The following is a 22,045-nucleotide window of genomic DNA, read 5'->3' as shown; positions in this document are numbered from 1 at the left end:
ATTATCAGATTTACTAAACAATAGTATCTAAACAACAATAAAACTTTGACCCTTAAACAAGCCGGACGCCATAACCAGCCCAACAAGTTTTTGGAAAAAAAGTTCTGCAAAGTGACTGTAAACAACAGGCTTGTTATATGGGAAAGGAATATCCATTTAATGCACAGCACAACCTGAAACTGTATGTATGCCTTTTTTGTTTATGTTTTGTGTAGAAAAAAAAAAACTGATGTAGAGGAAGTGCATATCCTTATGATGCAACACCTTATGATGAAAACACAGTGTTTTCAAAGGAGTGGACATTTAACGAAAGGACCTCTTTTCTCATAAAAGAGATTGCACACCAGAATGATGAATGGACTTCATGTGAATTTTCAAGAATAATGACATCCATGCTTTTCTCATTTCAGTACATAACAAGCAGTCATAGTCTCCTTTAACTCAAACACTTGCTTTACTCAAAACCTGTACTATGTACTCTTAGAAGAAAAAACAAAGAGCACTAAGCAAGAAATATGTAATCATTAAACAAACGCATACGTATTTCATTAGAAAACCTGTTCTGTGTCTTGGAAGGCGGGATTTCCCTGGCATTACAAGAAGAGGTGTTTACAAGTCGGCTAACAAGGAACAAACCTTGACTACGTTATGGCCAGTTTCACTGTAAAGAAAAAAATAAAAAAAAATAAGTCCCTTGTTTTGTAATTGGGCAAATATTACCACACACATTTCAATGAAACAAACCACATTACTTATTCCAATTTTACTTGAAATGCTTTTAACTGAAATCTGAAGTGGTGCTAGCTCAAGAACACTGAAAAAAAAAACTGCTACTAACAGTACTTCACTTAAAATTGAATAAAAATGAACTGTAAATAATCTAGTTAAATACCTCCCACTATGAGGAAATCATTATACAATATAAACATTAGAACAGCTCTACTATCATACCATCTAAAACTAACAAGGAAGAAGCACTTTTATTTGTAGCATTTGGAGTGCTGCCTACCCCTGACGATATAAGATCATAAATAAACAGTTTGTGGAAAACGTGTATAAAAATTAAGTGACAGGTACGATTTATTTATATATATATATATATATATATATACAGTACAGACCAAAAGTTTGACCTGGCCTAGACAGTCACCGGACCTGAACCCAATCAAGAAAGTTTAGGGGTGAGCTGGACCACAGACAGAAGGCAAAAGGGTCAACAAGTGCTCAGCATCTCTCGGGGAACTCCTTCAAGACTGTTGGAAGACCATTTCAGGTGACTACCTCTTGAAGCTCATCGAGAGAATGCCAAGAGTGTGCAAAGCAGTAATCAAAGCAAAAGGTGGCTACTTTGAAGAACCTAGAATATGACATATTTTCAGTTGTTTCACACTTTTTTGTTATGTATATAATTCCATATATAATTCCACATGTGTTAATTCATAGTTTTGATGCCTTCAATGTGAATCTACGATTTTCATAGTCATGAAAATAAAGAAAACTCTTGGAATGAGAAGGTGTGTCCAAACTTTTGGTCTGTACTGTGTGTGTGTGTGTGTGTGTGTGTGTGTGTGTGTATATATATATATATATATATATATATATATATATATATATATATAAAAAAAATCATTCTTACTCTCTTCACCTCCAAAAAGGCTCCACCTGGTGGACAATGAAAAACAACTACTTTTCCTAAATGGCCCACATATTTTCAAACCTGGTCAAAGCTTTATATAAAGAGTAATAACAATAAGAGGATCAATGATTAAATGTCTTCTGTTAAATCTCCAGGATGAGTCCACTGTTACAGAAAGACATGATGTTTAAAATGCCCCATTACAAGTCAATAGTTCCTTTTACTTTGAATTTCTCTGCTGACCGCTCACTGGAGCACAGTTCAAACTTGCTGCCATAGATGTGTGTCACAAAATCACCAATCCCCACACTGAACACACCATTCCTCTTTGGGATAACTGCAGACAGAGAGCAGGGCAAAGTCAATATTAAAAGGAACTTAAAGAAAAACATATGTATGAGCGATTGAGAGATTAAAGTTAATCAACTGTCAGACAAAAAAAGAGGAACAGATCTTTTTAAAAGACTTTGTTCTCAGGTTTTTTTTGGCATAAGTGTTCTGAAAGGTGGCAAATGACTGTGAGGAAGAAGTTAGAAGTATTTTTGAGACAGAGAGAGCACTCACTTTCGGTCTGGACTAGGGCTGTCATGAGAATATTTTTTCTTAACTATTATCATGGTCAACAACAAATTCATGATAATGATATTATTGTGATATCTCTAGAATAAAAACTGCTCAAATTAATCTTTAACATGTCAACCAGAGAGTTACTGTAATTTATGTGTAACTGTCCTTTTAACAGAGTATCGGCCTTCATTTTACATTGTGAAACCCCTAGTCTGGAAAATGATAAAAGAATAAAGTTTTACATAATGTTTTTTGACTTGATTACCATATAGCCACAGTAAAACCTTTATAGTTAACTGCAAATTTGTTAGATTTAATTTGTTTTGGACTCCACCTTCCTTTAGACTAATGGACAACAGCTTGGTATGGCATCTTTGAGTACTGACATAATAGTGAAATGACGTGAACCTGTAAAATAATGTATATTTACACATATACCTTTCAGTTTGTCCTCTTCTGTAATGATTTTGAAGATGTGCTTCAGTTTAACATACAAAGGGCATTTTGATCTGACAACTGCAAGAAAAAGAGATGTGAGAGAGAACATGAGGCTCCACTATATGTTAAAAATATCACCATTAAAATGAATCAGGGTATACCACTGCTAAAGCAAAAATGTGTTCCTTTGTTCACAGACATTTTCAAATGGGCATGTTGTACCTGTTAAGACAGCACTGTGGAAATCTGCTTTCAAGAGCTTCTGCTGGATCATCTGTGGGTCGCTGCATTCAAAAGAAACAGGGAGCACATTCATGGAGCGTTAGCAAGACTGGAAATTAAATTACACTCAAAAAGCCAGACATTCTGAAGAACATCTTCAGGAAATTATGACACACACATCTTACCTTCCTGGTTTCAATCCATTACACAGATTCACAATGTACTGTTTCCACAGCTCAGACAGAGGCTAGAAGAGTTCATATCTACAATCATTACCAAATATATATGAGTGATTTTTGGGATAAGCAGTACTTTTTTCTCACATGATTCAATACTACAGAGTGAAATTGAGTATAATCTTTGATGTTCAGGTTTGAGCTGGAATATTTTCAGCTGTTTTCTTTCGTTGGCATTCAGTCCCTTCGCCTTTCTTGTCCTTCCCTTCTTTTTTTTCGGTCTTTTACATTCCAGTACCACTGCCTTGTGCCCCATCATTTCCTCAATGTTTTCATCCTTCATTTGGGGAAGGCAATACGTTAGGAATGCCTTGGTGAATTCATCCGCTGCCGCTCCTTGTTGAGACTGTGAAAAGTGACATTGAGCAACATATGGGCAAGTTTGTAAAGTTTTTGTACATCAAACAGTGTGAGTGAGTGCATCTGCATCACTGAACTAACTGTTCCATGATTTCACATGTTTACAGATCCAAGGAGCCCCCATGCAGAGCCCCGATATAATCACTCCGTACCACTTTACATATGAACAGATTTAACAGAATTACTAGTATTTTTACACGATGGGACAGCAGGAATGAGGAAAATAATGATAATGATAATTAACCCAAGTCACCTCGCAAAATAGAGCTTTGCTATGGGATTCAGGGGATCAAACCACACCCGGGAAAGTGAAAGTAGTTAAAACAGTATAAGAAATATCATATATATGAGATTAATTTTGTTTTTTTTTGGCAAAGAGCGAGTAAATGACCGTAGAATTGAACATGATGTGGTGCTGACTATAGACAGGACAGGCGAGCTGATCACAGATTCAGTCCCGAGTAATCGAGCACGGCACCATTCACCATATTTACAGTCTACAATAAGAATAAATAATATTCTGAAGATGATTTATGTCTAGTTATATTGTGAGAATGTTGCACTTTTGATGACATTGATTAGAAATTATGAGGTTAAAAATATTAAACTCCAAAATTAAAGATCGTTCATAACGATATCAATAACATACATTTAGAGTTTTCAATTCTTCCGACTTTAAAGGATTGAAAGTGTGTGTCCCTTTAAGTCGTAGACAGTAAAGGTATGTGTCGGGCTCTTCTGCTCCGCCCAAGCAGCGTTTGAAAAGAGTTACAAGTCAAGGGAGGAGACCGACAGTTGATAACTATTAGTTAACTAAACTTTTTTTTATTGATATCTATCCCTCGTTTACTTTAGATAGATTGACGGTTTAAGCTTCAGTAATGTCTGAGGTGGTGAGAAACGCCGCGACAGAAAACAGCGTAGAAATAGTTATTACACTGAGCAGCGAAGATCCTCCTTAACGTCAGACAGAAAGAGAGCCAGAGACTGTCTGTGATGAGATCAGACCCAACCACAGGCGGGTTTCTAAAGGTGTGCGATGTTTACACGGTATATGAATGCAAGTGTGATTTCTGTGTGACCTCTTCCATATATAAAGTTACTTTGCATGCAATTTACTCTCATTAAATTGAAAAATGAATCCAGTGTCTGGCTTTGAGACTGCTGTTTTTTTTATTAATTTATTTTTATATAAAATTATCCAATATACTTTTGTTTGGATGTTGGATGTAAGTCTGTAGGCTTACATTGCTAATGCATAATGTTTTTAGAGTTATTTCAGACAGCTGCAGAAGAAGAAGAAGAAGATGATGATGACAGCGGCACCCATTATCTGAATGCTGATGAGAGACCCTGTAGTGTACGAGGAAAGAGGCCAGGATGACATGGAAAACTGCCGGACACCTTCCAGACAGACCATCTTCTCTACTATGAGAGATTGAAAGCATATCAAGATTACATGCTTGGTAACCCTCCAAACACTTCTGACAGACACCCGCAGCAGTAAATGAGTTAATAAGTGTGTTTATAAACCTGAGTTGTTTGACAGGTGACTGTAAAACGTCTGAAGTAGAAGCCTTCACGACTGAGTACCTGGAGAAGACCGTGGAGCCGTGTGATTGGCAAGCCATATGGCACACAGATGTGTTTGATGTGCTGGTGGAAGTGAGTTCATTATAGCATGCTTTTTGAGTATTTACAGTTAAAACATGAAATGGTAATGCTGCACAAGGGACAGTTTAGAAAGCCGAGGGTTGTTGTTGTAGGTTGCTGATGTGGATTGTAAGGAGCTGAAGGCAAAGGTGGAGCTGGAGTGTGAGACCAGAGGCTGTGATCTTACTGAAGAGGCCATGAAGCTCCTGCTGGAGGCTACTCTTCATAAAGTGCCTCTTCTGGAGCTCTCGGTTGTTTATGATGAATCTGACTTTGATCAGACTGCTTTGGCCCTAGAACACCTCAGGTTCGTTAACCCTTTAAAGGTATATATTTTTCCCTTATTTTTGAGCATCCATACTATTCAGTTTATGTTGGTTGTTCAACAAACATGAAATAACAATGAACAATAGTAGGATTTATTGGAAGGATTTATAGTAGGAAGTAAATCTGCTAAATATTTGAAATACATGCACTACCGTTTAAAAGTTTGGGATCAGTAAGAGTTTTTATATATTTGACCGAAGTTTCTTGTGCTCATCAAGGCTGTATTTATTTGATCAAAAAATATAAAAAAAGGAACCTGTTATTTAGTAAAATATTATTGCAATTTAGAATAACAGTTTCTATTTTAATATACTTTAAAATATACTTTATTCTAGTGATGCAAATCTGAATTTTGGCAATGATTGTGCTGCTTAAAGTGGGGGTGAAATGCTATTTCATGCATACTGAGTTTTTTACACTGTTAAAGAGTTGGATTCCCATACTAAACATGGACAAAGTTTCAAAAATTAAGTTGTATGTTTGAAGGAGTATTTCTGTTCCAAAAATACTCCTTCTGGTTTGTCACAAGTTTCGGAAAGTTTTTTTCGAGTATGGCTCTGTGTGACGTTAGATGGAGCGGAATTTCCTAATATGGGTCCTGAGGGCGCGTCTCCCGGAAGAGCGCGCGCTCCCGTATAGCACAGCACTGAGAGCACAGGCATTCACTGATCTGAGCGAGAGCGTCGCGAAATGTCACAAAAGAAGTGTGTTTTTGGTTGCCAGGGTAAGACAACCCTGCACAGATTACCAAAAAAAAAAACAGCATTAAGGGACCAGTGGATGTAGTTTATTTTTACAGAGCATCAACGGAGTCGTGCAAGTGTTTGTGTTTGTTCCCTGCATTTCGAAGATGCTTGTTTTACAAACAAGGCCCAGTTTGACGACGGATTTGCGTATAATTTATTTCTTAAGGATGATGCAATCCCAACGAAAAAGGGTCACGATCGTGTGTTGGAACCGCAGGCGGTGAGTAAAACTGCTTCAAATATCTCTGCCTCCTTGTTGGTGAGTCCCCTCCCATGCCGGAGACCCGGGTTCGAGCCCCGCTCGGAGCGAGTCGTTGCTGCTGCTGCTCTCGTTCAGTTTCAGCCTCGGGATCTGATTCTGGATCATAAATAAACGGCTGAATCTGACTGTAAGCCATGGTTTGTTTTGGATGATGGGTTTTCCCTCACGGTAATGTCACAGCTTCCAAACGCACTCAACACAAAAGCCTACTGGCGCTCGTTATTCTTTAGCTCCGCCCACACGTCACGCCTCCAGTCGGTCGTGTTTTTCCGGGAAAAATCGGTACAGACTATCTTTCTCTTATGAATATAATAAAACTAAAGACTTTTTGGAGATATGAAGGATGCAGTACTACTCTATAGGTACTCAAGATTAACAGGATATTGAGTGAAAACGAGCATTTCACCCCCACTTTAATGTTTTTTGGAAACTGATACTTTTTTAAGGATTATTTTATGAGAAAAAAAACAGCATCTATTCAAAATGGAAATATTGTTACAAAATACACTACCTTTCAAAAGTTTGGAGTCGATACATTTTTTTCTTTCTTTTCTGAAAGTAATTAATAATTTTATTCAGCAAAGATGTGTTAAATGGATAAAAAGTGATACTAAACACTTTATTTTAAATAATTGCTGTTCTTTTAAATTTTTTATTCATAAAAGAATCCAGAAAAAAAGTATACGTTTAAAGTAAAAACAAACAACAAAAACAAAATTCTGTCTCCAACACTGATAATAAATCAGCATATTAGAATGATTTCTGAAGGATAATGTGACACTAAAGACTGGAGTAATGTAATTAAATTATGTAAAGAAAATGCAGCTTTCATCACATTCACAACAATAAATGATATTTTAAAGTATATTAAAACAGAAAACCACTATTAGAAATTGAAATAATATCTCTCAATATCACAGTTTTGTTCTGTATTTTTGATCAAATAAAAACAGCCTTGATGAGCACAAGAGACTCCATTAAAAACGTAAAAAAAAAAAATACTGATCCCAAACTTTTGAACAGCAGTGTACATTCACATATACTACAATCAAAAAACAGCTGGACTAAAAATACAGTTAGCCTAAATAGTAATATTGTGAAATATATGTTATTTAAAATAAGTCTGCAGTGCATTTTGCAAATCATTCTAATATGCCTATTTGGTGCTCAGGAAACATTTCTCATTGTCAAAGTTGAAAGCGTTTTTTATTTTTGTGGAAGCTCTGATATTTTTCTTTTCCAGTGTTCTTTGAGTAAATGTCATTCTTTTGAACTTGTTATTTAAAATAGAAATAGTTTATTTTGTTCTAAGTGTATTTTATTGTTACTTTTGATCTTTTAATTAAAATCCTTACTGAATAATAATATACATATTCTATACACATGCATGCAGCCCCACACATTTCAACTACATAAGCTGTAAACCAATTAGTACATTTCTTATTTCTTAATATATTATTGTTAATTTTCATTTTAAATTTCATTCCATAATCCATGAACTAGTGTACATTTCTACATTTTGAAATGTGGCATGAATATCTTGGTTTGAGTATCTAATGATATTAAATTCAGTGTGTCATAATTAGTTTATTAAAAGAGTGATGTGAATGGACAGTTGTGTACCAGTTTGTGATTCTGAAGAGGTTCTTCTCTTAATCTGACCTGACCATCTCACTCTCACACTGTCTTTGTCCCCCTCCCCTCCATCATCCCCTCTCGCACCTTCCTCTCTAATCCCCACAGGTTTTTCTACGAGCACATCTGGAGGAAGTGGGATGAGGAAGATGAGGACGATGACTTTGATTACTTTGTTCGGTGTGTGGAGCCTCGTCTTAGGCTGTAAGTGTCCTCTGTGTGTCCTGTCTCTTCCCCTGAAGCATGACCGCATAACACTGAATAAATCTTTAAGCGCTATCCCAGCAGCCCTGTGGCCACTGTAAAGAAGCTCCGACCACCGGGTGGCAGTGTGTACTCAGTAATGAACAGTTCATTATATGAAAACACTACAAAATGCTTCCAGTATTGCAAATCATTTACAAAGTCATTATGAAATTTGCTATTTAATCTAAGTGCAGGATATCTCATTTTAAACTCACATGGGCAGAAACAACAGTGGAGATGTCAGACAAATAAAGGAGTCTAATGGTACCATTGTGACATTGATTTCTTTTTTAAGTTTGATTGCAGTTCTTTTTGGTGCCACCACTTATGCAGAAACTACACATTGTCACCTTGAATGAGTGGAGGATTTCCCGTCTGCCCATATTCATCTCCCGCTCTATGTATTTTCCACAGGTACTATGATATCTTGGAGGATCGTGTTCTAGCTGGTCTTGTAGCCGAGTATCACTCGACACTGGCACTCTGCTCGCCTCGGAGAGGTTTCAGGAGTTTTCCAGCCTGAGAAGTGGCCTGGACATTGACTCGGAGTCTGAGCAGGACAACGTATCCATGGTGGAAGGACTGCGTCTGTATGAGCAGCTGGAAGCACTTAAACGCAAGCTGCGTATTATTGAAAACCCGTTGCTCAGGTGATTATTACTGCTGCGTGTGTTGAGATTGAGAGGTGTAATGTAATGAGTATAAATGTGATTAATATTGCAAACAGACATTCACGCTTTCTGAAGTATTGACTTATTTACGTTTTCCAAACCTCCGGATCAATACGCACTGCTCCATAATTAATCTTCAGTCTTTCCTAGTTACCGGATTTCAGAAGTCAATGCCAAGAGCTGTGTTTGAGAGACTATGCCTGTTATTCTTTGGGTTGCTCACCCATTCCACCTGTGTGTCCCTTGCAGGTACGTTCTGGGCTACAAGGTGAACTCCGGTCAGCAGTCATACAGGGCAAAGGGGCCACGTCCCGCTGGCTGCCGAGTGCTTCACTTGGTATCTGCCTTGTCCACAGTTCACCAGCTTCAAAGCTTGATAACTGACAAACTGATGCCTCACTATTCAAGTGAAGAGTTTGAAGTGCAGGTGTGTGTGTAACCCTTTTCTCTTTCTCATCTTTAAGTTACATGCTGGTCAGAAGACCTTGTACTCACCTTTTCAGGATAATGGTCTTGTTTCGCCCTGTACTGGCTTTGTAAATGAGGATTTTGGAAGGGGTTTATGATATCTGGACTGTGAAATGGAGAATTCATACTTTATCTTTATTGCTTTTTGTTTTATATATGTATATGTGTGTGTGTTTATGTGTGTATGAACAAGAAACATTAAGTTTAAAGTTATTACTTTCACAGGGAGATATATATTATATATATAGACTCATACACACACACATATATATATATATTCTATAGCATTTATTCATCTTTATTGATGTCAATTTCTTTACTAATACATTTTTGAGGTCAGAAGTTTTATGTCACCTTGTTAAAATGAACCAAGGTTAATAAATGCTATAAAATATATTGTTCATTCTTAGTTCAAGAGTGTTAAATGTTTTCTGGGAGATTTTATGCTTAACTTAACTCCTGTCAATTTGGAATTGTGATACAGATCTAGAGTAACGCAAAACTTCCATGAATCCTGATATGATTGTTCAGACTGAGGTAGCATTGCAAGACCTGTATCAAGACCTGTATCTGATTTAAGACCACATATGGAAGTGACCCAAATTAAAAATGAAAAGTAAGATAAAAAAAAAAAATTAGTTTTTGCGGTTCACACTGCTATTAAAAATAGAAACAGATCTGAGTCATATAAGCAAAAAAAAAAAAGGGTTTAGCCCACTTTAGCCTGCATTCTGAGAAAAGCTTAGTTTCAAGCCATGACAAGACATTTGGGTGGAAAATTTGGTATTTGAATTGGAAAAGGTCACTTCTGCCATTCTGGGAGCTGAATCTGGATGGAGGATGGTCTGATCGTTTAAATAAAGTAGTTTCAGACAGGGAAGGTAGAGTCCAAAGCCTCCCCAAATGCTGATATTAATGTCCTGCTCACTTTCTCCCACAGCCTCTGATCACTGTCTTTTAATTTCCTGGGTTTACCTCCTAAAGGTTAATATCTGCCTCAGAGCACTGGCCGCCTCAGAGCTCTCCAAAAAAAAAAAAAAAGAAAATCAAATCATCGATTTCGCTCGTACTAGTATAATTTTATGACCACCAGGACTCGGTGAATAATTTTGCCAGTAAAATCTCATGTGTGCTCGCTTGCTTCTTCATCTTCTGCTCGACTGGTAAGATTAAAGAGCGGTTTGTACAGAAAGTTGTTAGGACGGTCTGATCACTAATGTGTCAGGGTGCTGTAATGTAGGATTTGTGAAGGTTTTTAAAGCACTGTGTTCATGCAATAGCTCATGTTTGATCTCTCTTGTTCTGTGAGCCAGTTTATCCCTCAAGAACTTGTTAAAATGGTGCAGATGTGTGTGATCAGATGCCTCTACTCAGCCCCACTGAGACCCCACGAGATGGTTTTTATTTTTCCTTTTTTTCCCCACTCACTACAATTGGTACTTCAGTCTTCGTTGGCTTTCAGGGCAAAGCTGATTTGAGTTGAAGTAATATGGTGTGTGTTTTGATCCCAGTTTCACAGTGACCCAGTGCTTGCAGTCAGTGCATGCTATGAGGGGGATGTGGTCATCGTGTGCCCTGGTCTTTACAGCATCACCAGCTCTATCAGTATTGTTGATTCCATATTTCGAAGGTAATCACATGATTCACCGTGTGCATGTCTGTCTGAACTGACATTCGTTGACATTGGTGTCATAGGATTCATCACACTTTGTGCCTAAAATGATGTTAAGGCTTAAAGTGTCACCTGTTGCAGCACTGGTCTGTAACACCTTTAGATTTGCAGTAGAGTGTGGAAAGCTGTGGAAAAGGGTGGGAAGAGGGGAGAAAACAACCAATAACAGACCTACAACACAGTGGTTATACAGACAAATGAATATTCAAATATGTTTATAAAAGAAAGAATAAAGTCGTAGTTATTTTAATACTCCTCTTTGAATTTGTGGTCTATATATCATTGTTTGATGTGTATCACAATAATCCATTGTGTCATCGCATTCATGATCCGATGTACCGCTGTATTAGCAGCCTTTCTTTGTGCATATTTTTTAAGAAGAAATGATATGTGTGCGTGCATGGTGTTGGTTCATATTTGGAGCCTTGAGAGAATAAATATGTTCACAAAAACGTGAAACACGCTTGCTCTAGTCTGGATTATGAACTACTATCCGCATAGCGAGTGTTGTTAAACTCATTACAGCGTTCGGCGCAAAAACTGCTCTCTCATGCACACTCCATGGGTTGTCTAGTCTGTCGCAGCACTAAGAAAAGATGTGAGAAACACATTTTACCCTCACGGGAGTTTCAGAACTAGACAACAAAGGCAGAGGCTGTCTACTTTACCTGCAAAGAGCAATAAATACAATTCACATTCATTTTACTATTAATACTAATTGTAGTCATTTGCAGTCACATGCTGTCATTCGCCGGAGTCATGTGCAAATAGTCACTAGAAGTGGCTATAAAAACTAAATAATAACAAATTCAAAGAAATGTTTTTATTTTGTGTCTGTGCATCTAATTTTGCAGTGTCCATTTGACCCCTAACACAATCAGAGTAGCCTTTTTATTAACACAGCAGGAGGGTTACAATCTAAATTCTGTTTACTAATTTTTTTGTTGTACCAAATATGTATGACTTTCTTTTTTCTCTGCAAAATGAAAATAAGTCTCCAAAATAATAATAATAAAAAAGTGTCATTCAAGTGTCAAGTTATTCGTATGACTCGCCTCAAATATTACAAATCGATATGATTTGCCTTGTGTGAGGAGGACATTGACAATGAAAAAAAAAATAATAATTATGAATGACCTATCCCTTTAAAAGTTAGTGACATTCATTGTTGGGGTAAGTCTTAAGTTATGTAATCAGATTATTATTTTCAAGTAACTAGTAGTAATGCATTGCTTTCAAGTTTACAGTGAAATATGAGTTATTTTTCAAATAATTAACGCAGGTTACTGTGTTTACTCATTTATTCACTGACCCCCTCTCCTGTCCTGTTCAAGAAATTGGGAGTGAGGTGCAGAGGCAGACACTTCCTTAATTTCTCTTTTGGTGTGAAAGGGCCTTTACAGTTGTCAAAAATAACTTTTAGGGTTTTTGTTATAAAAAAAAAAACTACTAAACAAGCTCAGGCTAGATAAGAAAATGTAACGCAAAAGTAATATCATGTATTACTTTCCATAAAAAGTATCTAAATAAAACAATTGGTTACTTTTTTTTTGGAGTAATGCAATACTTTTAAAAGTAGCTTTCTACAAAACTACTGACATTAGTGGTGTCTAAATGGTTTGCCTAGTTTTAGCAGAAGTAATGTAGAGACATTGACCTTTATCATCCGATTGATTTGGAAAGTACTTTCTTTCTTCTTTTTTTTCTTCATCCACCTCCATCTAAAACTCAAAGGAAATCACCTGTATTTTGTTCTATTCTTTTCCCTTTAATAAAGCTTGGTGATACAGCATGCTTCATAACACTAAGTCAATAGTCTGGCACCGGGCCTTGTTTGTCAAAATGGTTCCCTGGACGTGTATAAAATGAACACCGCAGTCGGTGTGTGATATTAGAAAGCCTGCTGAGGTAATTGAGCTCGATGGCGCAATAACCACCTTTCAATGATGTGTGTGTGGGGGGGGGATTAATGCATGAGAAATGTGGAGGCAGACGAGAAGAGAGAGCACGGGGTCAGGGTCGAGTCTCTTTATGCAAATGGACGACCTGGAAAGTCAGATAGTGATGAAGTCAGATGAGGAAGAGGAAAGAAGGCCTGGAGGACGCTGTTTAAATATAGAGGTTTTGTGTGCTTGGCAGTCCCTCTTGCAGCGTCAGGGAAGCCCTGAAAGAGGAGATAACGCACAGGCGGCTGCTGGCTCTACTACAGGAGAAGAGCAACTCAATTAGACCACTGCCAGATTACCATAAAAGAACCCGGCTCCCCGCGCACTAAAGGTCTTTGATATTTAGCGAAAACTTCACGCATGCCTCTGTCTCAGGCTACGGCTTTGTCACCAAGATTAGCTCTAAATAGTTTTGCATGTTTAAAGAAGTGATTGAGTCATTGGGACATGCAGTGATGTTGCACTTTGGAGTGCAGGAGGCACGGTCTGTGAGTTGCTGTTTTCCCACTTCAGAGTGTCCCACCGCTGTCAATTATGGAGAGATCCTTCAGCAAATCCACTGTTGTTACCTGCAGATGTAGAAGTGAGGATGGTGCTGTGACCTTATTGGTCTATATTCAGCCTTTGGCATTTGAAAGAAGAGTGTGAGAGCTGACCAGAGTGCTCAAGTTCATCTGGGCATTGTTAGAAAAGTCTGGGAGAAACCTGCTTCAGGACCATCTGTCAAAGAGCAGCGTGTAATGAAGCCGGGCTGTCAAACTCTGAGGCTTTGAACCGCTGCTCTCGCTGACCTGCCACCACTATCTCAAACCGAGATGGTGCTGAGCTGACCTTTCAGTCATCAGTCTGCCGGCTGCTATAAACTCAACATCCTTGTTGATGGTCATTTAACCACATTGTTACTTGGAAACCACGCGTCTAGACCGAGAGACGGTCTAATTTCCATAGAGAATTAGGTCTTTTATGGAGAGGCTTTTTCTATAATGAGATGATCTTTGCTGGATGGTAGGCCTAGTGGTAAATGACAGTGATCCATCAGGGTTAAGGGCCTGTCAATTTCCCCTCAGCATTTTTTTCTGTCATGCAGGTTCAGAAAATGTTTTATTCAAAGAGTGTAATTTTAACGGGTTCTTGTTACTGGCTAAAGTATGCTATTGACGGCCTGTTTTATAACAAGGTTATTGTAGAGTTTTTGTGTTATTTAGAAGAGGTATAAACAACCTTAAACATCCATGCAGTGATTATTTATGCTTATTTTATTTTGTCAAATACATTTTTTGTTTTTTTAACTTGCTTTTGATAAAAAGTGTAAGGGTTGGACATAAAAGTGTTTTTCCTAGAGCCGTTTCTCTCCTGTCTTCCCTCAGGATACGGTCTGGCGGACGAGGTGGTGATCGAGAAGCGTAACAAGGGTGACACATTTGTGGAGTCAACAGGATCAAACGTCAAACTCTCGAATCTAAAGTTCGTACAGCGCGACGCCGTTGAGGGCATCTTGTGTGAGTTTCAAAGAAAAGAGTCCTGCCTCTTTCCCCCTTTTCCAGCTGTTTGTCGAAGAGTCTTGAGGGACTGCTGCTGTTGAATGGACAGCAGTATATTCAGCAGAGACCTGACATGCACTTTTTGCTCAGACATTCATTTGGCCTCTACAGTAACAGGAGAGTCATCTGATGTTTTTCTTGTCACTTCATTGGTGATCCCTTCTGGCATGCCTAGCCCAGGGAGCTTTTAAATCTGTATCCCTGTGTGCGGCTACACTAAAGGTTTGCTTCCTGTGGCATTTCTGATCTGGTCAGAATAACAGGCTTGTTTATAACCCATTGGATGTACTGCGTACACTGTACTGCTGCAAAACAATATGTTCCCTATTGTATTATGACCAGACAATGTAAATAAGAGAGAGAGAGAAAAAAATGTAAATCACTATTTTTTACCAGTCATTGTAACTAAATAATTTCCTTATTTGAAAGAGATGTTATATTTTTATTCAGCAAGGATGCATTACATTGTTCATAAGGGGTGAGTTTTACAATGTTACTAAATGATATATGATTTGACTAAATGGGCATATAGGATGATTTCACAATATTTTGCTATGTTTTTTGATCAAATAAATGCAGCATTGGTGAGCATAAGAAACTTATTTCAAAAACAAAAAAAGGTACTGAGATCAAACTTTTTAACAATAGGCTGTATTGACCTTTATAAGCAATTGTTAATAAAAGAACAGCAATAGATTAGACACATAGATTTATAAAACATTTTTAAACACAATAAAATCAATGCCAGAAAGGTTTTATTTATTTATTTATTTTAATAACTTTTAAAGGTATACAGTTATATGAAAATATAATTGCATAATCAAAATGTTCAGTTGTTCATAACTTTGAAGTGGTTCACAAACACTGTATGAGTAAAACATTAAATATAAGATGCGAAGAAAAAAACGTTTTCATACTCCGATACCAGGATGACACATCTTACTGTTAGTCTTTTTGAAACTCCGTAGTCAAAGAAAAATCATTGTGATATGACCAATGTTATTTAATTTTATATTGCTTATATTCAATATAACCTAGCACTATTCTGTATCTTTATATGTGACCGGAAACTTCTCCTCCTTGCATGTCCTGTCGCCGCCCTCCAATGTCTTTTCGATTTGTCGCCCTTTATCTTTCGTCAGGTGTTCGCCAGGGGAAGCTGGAAATGGAAAATTGTGTGATGCAGTGTGAGACCACAGGTGTGATTGTGCGATCGGCGGCCCAGCTCTGCATGAACATGTGTGACCTGTACGGCTCCAAGGCAAGCTGCACTAGCACAGGACCTCTCACATAAATTATAAAATGACTTCTTCAGTTATGGAATGAATATTCCCAGTTTAATGCATTGCTTTACTATCTATTCTTTATAGTAGTTTTTACAGCATGAAATAGAAATGTGAAAGGTCTTGCCAGCAGCATTTTTAGACTGATTTACCACCAGCCGTTTTACTAAAGAGCCTCTTCTTCATTGACCAATACCATTATCGTTCTGATGGTCGCTGTGTGCTCTGTGCTTCAGGGTGCCGGTGTGGAGATCAACCCTGGGAGTGTATGCAGTCTGGTGGGCAACGGCATCCATCACTGCAATGAGGGGATCCTGATTAAGGTGAGGAAGATGGATGAGCTCCGGCTCTTCTAAACGCCTATAGATTAGCCCGTCTGGCTCCTGGTCACTGCTAATCGTTGTCCAGGCAACAGCAAGTATCTTACCTGACCCAACGGAGCTGCACTTTAAAGCTGTCTTAGTATCGTATTAATGATCTAGTGGATTAATGCATTTAGAAGATCTCCAGGGAAGTTGGCCCCTTTAGTGTGTTAGTGCAGTGGGACTTTACCGGCCACCGTGGGGCGTCTTTGATGGTAATAGCTTTAAGCCGTGTCACCAGAGGTCAGTACGCTCACACAGTTCAGAGAAAATCTTAGAAAAGCCAGTGAGCTTGTAGACATGAATCTTTGTGGAAAATCTCGCCAGTTGGCTTCATTTGAGAAAGTGTGTCTTGAGAAAGCCATTGCACAGACTTCATCTCAAGTCAGTGGTAGTGTTTCACCTGAGAGCAAATTAGATTCACACACAGGTAGCAGCAACCCAAAAGGATTTTTTCGGTAATTAACTCCAGCAGAATAATTGGACATTATCCTAAAGCTTTGTGCGTTTGTGTACATGCTGCGCCTTCCCGACCTCAGTGTTTTATTCTTCCTCACTTTGCCTAGGCCAGAAAGAGATGTGAGAGTGTGCATGCACATGTTCATTTGTGTAGGCATGCTGCGTGTTTACCACCCCCTGCTTCCCCTTTGGCAGGATTTTACAGACGAGTTGGACGCCATGCCTAAAATCACTATGGTGAATAACATGATCCACAACAATCAGGGCTACGGGGTTATCTCGGTCAAGCCAGGTGAAGCTACCGTGGAGGATCTGCCCGCAGAGCCCAGTGCCGCAGGTGCCTTTTTCTTCTTCTGTCTGCTTCTGGCAGGGCATATTCTCAAATTATCACCAGCTAGTTCATTAAGGGAAATGAACTTTTGAAGTACCTAGCAACACCTGAAGAAGTAGAAACGCTAACGGTTTTGTGAAGACAGATTGCTGCAAGCATTATAGGGATCGTTCACTCAAAAAGAAAATTTTCCCCCTTTTTTGTTCTAAAATAGTATGTTAATTTTTCTCAATGGAAAATAATGTTCACACAGCTCTTTTTTATATAACAGCTGTTAATAGTGACCAGCTTGTCAAGCTCCAGAATGATGCAACTCCGAGAGAGCCATGGTAAACTGATAATATTTCAGTTATTAGCTGATATTTGAGATTTTCTTTTAAGTTTTGATATAATGTGTAAATTTTAATGTAATGTTTAATCTTCAAAATTACTAACAATACATGTCAAATCTTCAGCAAATATTACTAATAATTGTAAAATCCAAATAATAATCAATAAATGTTTTGTATTGTACATCATGTATTCCCAAACCCAGTTTTTTTTTTTTTTACTCCCTGATATTTATACATTTACACATTTGTATGCTCATGGTTCATACTGTAGGTGCCATATGACATGCAGGCAAACAAATAAAGTGTTATATTGTTTTATGCTTTTTACAATTTAATTAATAGCTCCTCATCAAATCACAAAGCCCCTCCAGTTCCCTTACTAACCTCGGTAACCTCGAATTTATCAGTTATCGGCCATAACACAATTATCAGTATGAGTCAGAATTTGTGAAATAATGCATTAAAATGATTTACTTAATCGTACTCTGTCAGCTGTTGCTGCCCGAGAATCTCTACGCCTGGATCATTGGTCAGTGAGTTGAACCAGAGAACCAGTCCAATTTGTAAGTCAGATTAACCGAATGACATTGGCTTCAGAGATGACTCGTATGAGTCGTTGTTTGGACTACGGATTTGATGCAGATTTTTCTTTGTCTGTTTGTTTTTCACAAAAAGTGGTTACTATGAGCTGTTGTTGTATGTATAATGTGAATTATTATTATTAGTATTACTATTATTAATATATAATTTAATTCCACATGAAAACAAAACAGGATTTAGTATTTAAAACAACGTGAGGTGACATGATGGGAGAGCTATTCCTTTAATTTGTTATTTCGTTCATATGCTGAATTTTCTTGCAGTTTACTAGGGAAATATGAAATGTGCTTGAGCTTGCAAATAATTCAGTACATAAATAATACATGCATGTGTCCAGGGCCTCCATGTAAGAACAGTGTTTTGTTTTGTTTTTTTGTCTGCTGCATGTCCTTGGTTTCTTGTATGGGGAATAGTGTAACCTTGATGTTTTCGGCTTTCACACATCTCATCTTCTTTGCCATAAATTAAATAGGGCACGACCAGTCTCCCCATTACTGTAAATGGTTCTGTGCATGCCTGCATACGCCACACGTCTATATCGCTTGTGAAGGAACCCGCAGGACTATGAGAAAAGTGCTCTACTTTCTCCTTTGGTAATATCTGTGAAAATATATTCGCTTGCATAAAATTTTTGTTAAAAATGCCCCCCTGGGGCTGTTGGAAGGCCTGTCTGTAATGACTGCCTTCCCCACGGTACTTTTCTTCAGCAGGATCTGCTTTTTTCCCCTCTCTCTCTCTCAGCCAGCTCCATTTTGAGAAAAGGAAAGAACGGAAATATGCTTGACATTCAGTGAAGGGCAGCTGTGAATGCAGTATGCTTAATTTCTGAATTATGCTCAGCAAAAGGCATCTTGGCTTCAAAATAAAAGTAGACCCTACTTCTCCCTCTGGTTCCTTTATGCTTCCGCCTCTCACCGTCTGCCTTTGTCTGTTAGATGCATTGGCATAGTTACATTCTGTTCTCAGGTGAAGCCTCTCTCACATTAAAAGAAAGCGTAATTTAAATTATTTCAGTCTACATATGTGCATGTTTTCATTTGGGTGTTGGTTAGGGGAATTCAGAATCAATTTTCTTTCAAATAAATGATGTTATGCATTTTTATTATGCAGGTGAGATATGCATGGGTTGCCTTAGCCATTTTTGTATGTGCAGATTTAGAGCAATTTAGATTGCAAATTTCATTGTATTCAGATGAATCCATTTGAATTAAATAGAATACATATTGCAAAAAAAATGTAGGTTATTGGATAGTTCTTCCTTGAAGGTCTCATAGCAAAGAGAAAAAAAAGTTGATACTACCCTGAGTATAACTGTTGACTTTTCTAAAGATGTTTTCTCATATATAGGAAATTAAAGTGTCTCAGTCTAGTATTAGTGTAATTGTTCTTTATGTCATAAATGACTTTGTTTGCCAGGAAAAGCAGGGTTTAGTTTGAGTGCAGAGGCCCTCCATTTAGGGTAGAGTCGTAGATGTTTCAAACACATACTTTTATTGTATCCTATCATTTTCTGGCTGACTATAACTATTCATGTTGCTCCCTGCTGGAATGGTGAATGAGAGCACTTTGTGTTGACACAACAGTCGGTGCTTCCTGCTTTCTGGTGAGGAATCAATGGAATAATTCACTCAAAAAAATGAAAATTGTGTCATTTACTCTCCCTCATGTTATTCCAAACCTGTACGAACGTTTCTGAACTGTTCAAGCATCACAACTGAGATTAATCTCTGTTTGTTCCAATTATGTTTGCACAGAGACTTCTCTAGTTATGATTTACTGTTTCCTTTTAAGGTTTGGGGTTTTAGATTAAAACTGCTAACACAAATTTTTTTTTTAAAACCAAATCTATTCTGAAGCCTATTGTGTGCCTCTTCTGTTTTGCCAGATGAGAAAGAGAAAGAATCTGAGGACACAAGAGTACAATCAGAGGCAGATATAGATGATGAGGATGATGATGATGATGATGTGCCTGCCATTGTCATGGAGGAAGAGTGCCCAGCCATCAAACATGACCATTCTGTCCCCCCAGACTTCACTGAGGGAAATGATGCCATCAAGCAAGAGTTGGTTGCCACATCAGCCAAGAAACATGGGCTTCAGATGAGCCGGATCAAAGCACTAGGGTCCATGCAGGCTGATGAGAATCTACTCTCACAGGAAATGTTCATTTCCATTCATGGAAATCAATTCGAGCACAATGGAGAGGGAAGCTTTGGTACCTTCCTGTACTGAAGGTTTCTCTACGGCAAGCATGCACAGACACACTTTACCGTTTAATTATTTATTGTGTATTTCTTCAATTTTACTTCAAGTTTACTTTGTGAGCTTTCGTTAATTACCGTGCGAGTGAAGTGTCAAAATGAATGAAATGTGCTAAAATGTGTAGGCTTTTAAACATTCTCTTTTTGCCCTGTGTCCTTTTGAATTAGGTTTTTGTTTATCAGGAAGTTTTCGAACACTGAAACACTTATAATATATAAAATAACAGAATATATTATATCATATATTGTATAGCATGTAGTAACACAAAAGAACAGCACCTTGGAATTTTTTGGTTCATGTCACGTTTAAGAAAAGAGAGAGAGTTTATACAGTTCACATTTTGTTCACATTCTACTTAAATGACTACTATAGTCACTAATAAGCACTAAAAAGCATTTAGTCACTAAAAAAAGCATTTCCCTTAACTGTCCCTTAATTGTCTCTTCATATTTTGTAGAAATAAAGATGTTTTGTTGTTTTAAATGGCAAAAATCTGCTTTATGTTACATGGAAGAGTAAGAGTGTTACTGGTTTTGCTGGTCTATAGGGGTTCCTTTTGTGACAACTTGATTCTCGATGATTAAATTCACTTCGATTAATGCTAAGAAAGTTAAAGGTAAATCACTTTATAATGGAGACCATTTAATTAATATCATAATCCAGCATGCTCTGTCAAAAAATATGGTTTTGGTCTGCTTAAGGAGATGCCGCTTGACATGCATTAGTCAAACTTGTTCTCCAAAACCAGCTGAGGCTTTCATTTCAAGTGGGTAAAAAAAAAGAAAAAAGAACTTCAAAAAGGCATAATGAGATCTATAAAGTGCATCAATGTGAAATATAACAATACAAATTCATTGGAGGAAATGAGATAAAGAACAATTAAAGAATGTTAATGGTTTGTCTTTCGGAGTTATCCATCCTTGTACCCTCCTCCAGCACCACGTCAAATTCAGTTTTACACCAAATTAATTTATGAAACTTAATTAAGTGTCCCTTTTTAGACTTTGTACTTGCATATTAACTGTCTCCTTAAACTGCTGGCAGAAGTGTGTGTTTAGGAAAGGCCCATTGTCTTATGGAAAGAAATCTTTTTCCATAAGTTTTTCGCTGTTTTATAAGATGTCTGTGTTTGTTGTATAGGTCAAAGTCTTTGAATGGAATCGATGGTAAAAATAAAGAAATAAATAGAATACACCTTTCTTTTTGAAGGGGGGATAAAGGACCTAGGGGTTATTGATTTATTTTTTTCTTCCACTGATTCTTCAGGCATATTTTAGATGCAACAGAAGTGGAGGGGAAAGAAGTGACAGGCTTCTTTTGTGCCAATTGTTTTATCTTCAAACGAGGTGTCACAGTCTGGACAGACTAAAGCAAGAGCTTGCAGCCATGGAGGACTCTAAAAAGTGTCCCATTTTGAAGCGGTGTCCTTCAGACCAGCGAGCGGTCCAGGGAACAATGGCGGCATCTATTGTTAAAGGTAAGGGCGACTGTCAAAGCCACTCAAGGTGCAGTTAGTTTCAGTGTGTCCCCTATGACTAAACATCACCACCCTCTCCTTGTTTGTCTCCCTTGTCTTCTGCCTCAAAACTAAGGTGACCTACAGTATCTACCAGTTGCTCATTAATTTGTGACAATAAGTGTTTCACCTTCCAGAGTTTGTAATGCTGCGTATGAATGCTAGAGAAGCAAGTTGCTCGTGTACGCGGCGAATATGTTTTTGTTAATTAGCAGAACTGTCTCTTAATTAAATGTCAGGGAGCATCGTCCTTCTCTTGAGGTTGGACGTTTCT

At 37.8% G+C, this 22,045-nt stretch overlaps 1 protein-coding gene and 1 pseudogene across 1 annotated transcript; one reads left to right on the top strand and one right to left on the bottom strand.

The window, feature by feature from the left end:
• Window positions 1–1,704: 1,704 nt before the first annotated feature.
• On the bottom strand, window positions 1,705–3,355 carry LOC127961894 (ribonuclease P protein subunit p29-like). Its single transcript, XM_052561203.1, has 5 exons — window positions 3,338–3,355; window positions 3,049–3,110; window positions 2,864–2,925; window positions 2,642–2,719; window positions 1,705–1,973 (listed from the first exon to the last, which is right to left on the bottom strand). The coding sequence occupies exons 1-5, from the start codon at window positions 3,353–3,355 to the stop codon at window positions 1,837–1,839; spliced, it is 357 nt and encodes a 118-aa protein (XP_052417163.1). The 3' UTR covers window positions 1,705–1,836.
• Window positions 3,356–4,720: 1,365 nt separating this feature from the next.
• LOC127961893 (SHC SH2 domain-binding protein 1-like) lies at window positions 4,721–21,779 on the top strand (annotated as a pseudogene).
• The last annotated feature ends 266 nt before the right edge of the window (window positions 21,780–22,045 follow it).

Source organism: Carassius gibelio, chromosome B7 (assembly GCF_023724105.1).
Source record: "Carassius gibelio isolate Cgi1373 ecotype wild population from Czech Republic chromosome B7, carGib1.2-hapl.c, whole genome shotgun sequence".
NCBI classification, from domain to species: domain Eukaryota; kingdom Metazoa; phylum Chordata; class Actinopteri; order Cypriniformes; family Cyprinidae; genus Carassius; species Carassius gibelio.
The sequence above is the reverse complement of the archived record's forward strand: the minus strand, read 5'-3'. Positions and strand labels throughout refer to the sequence as shown.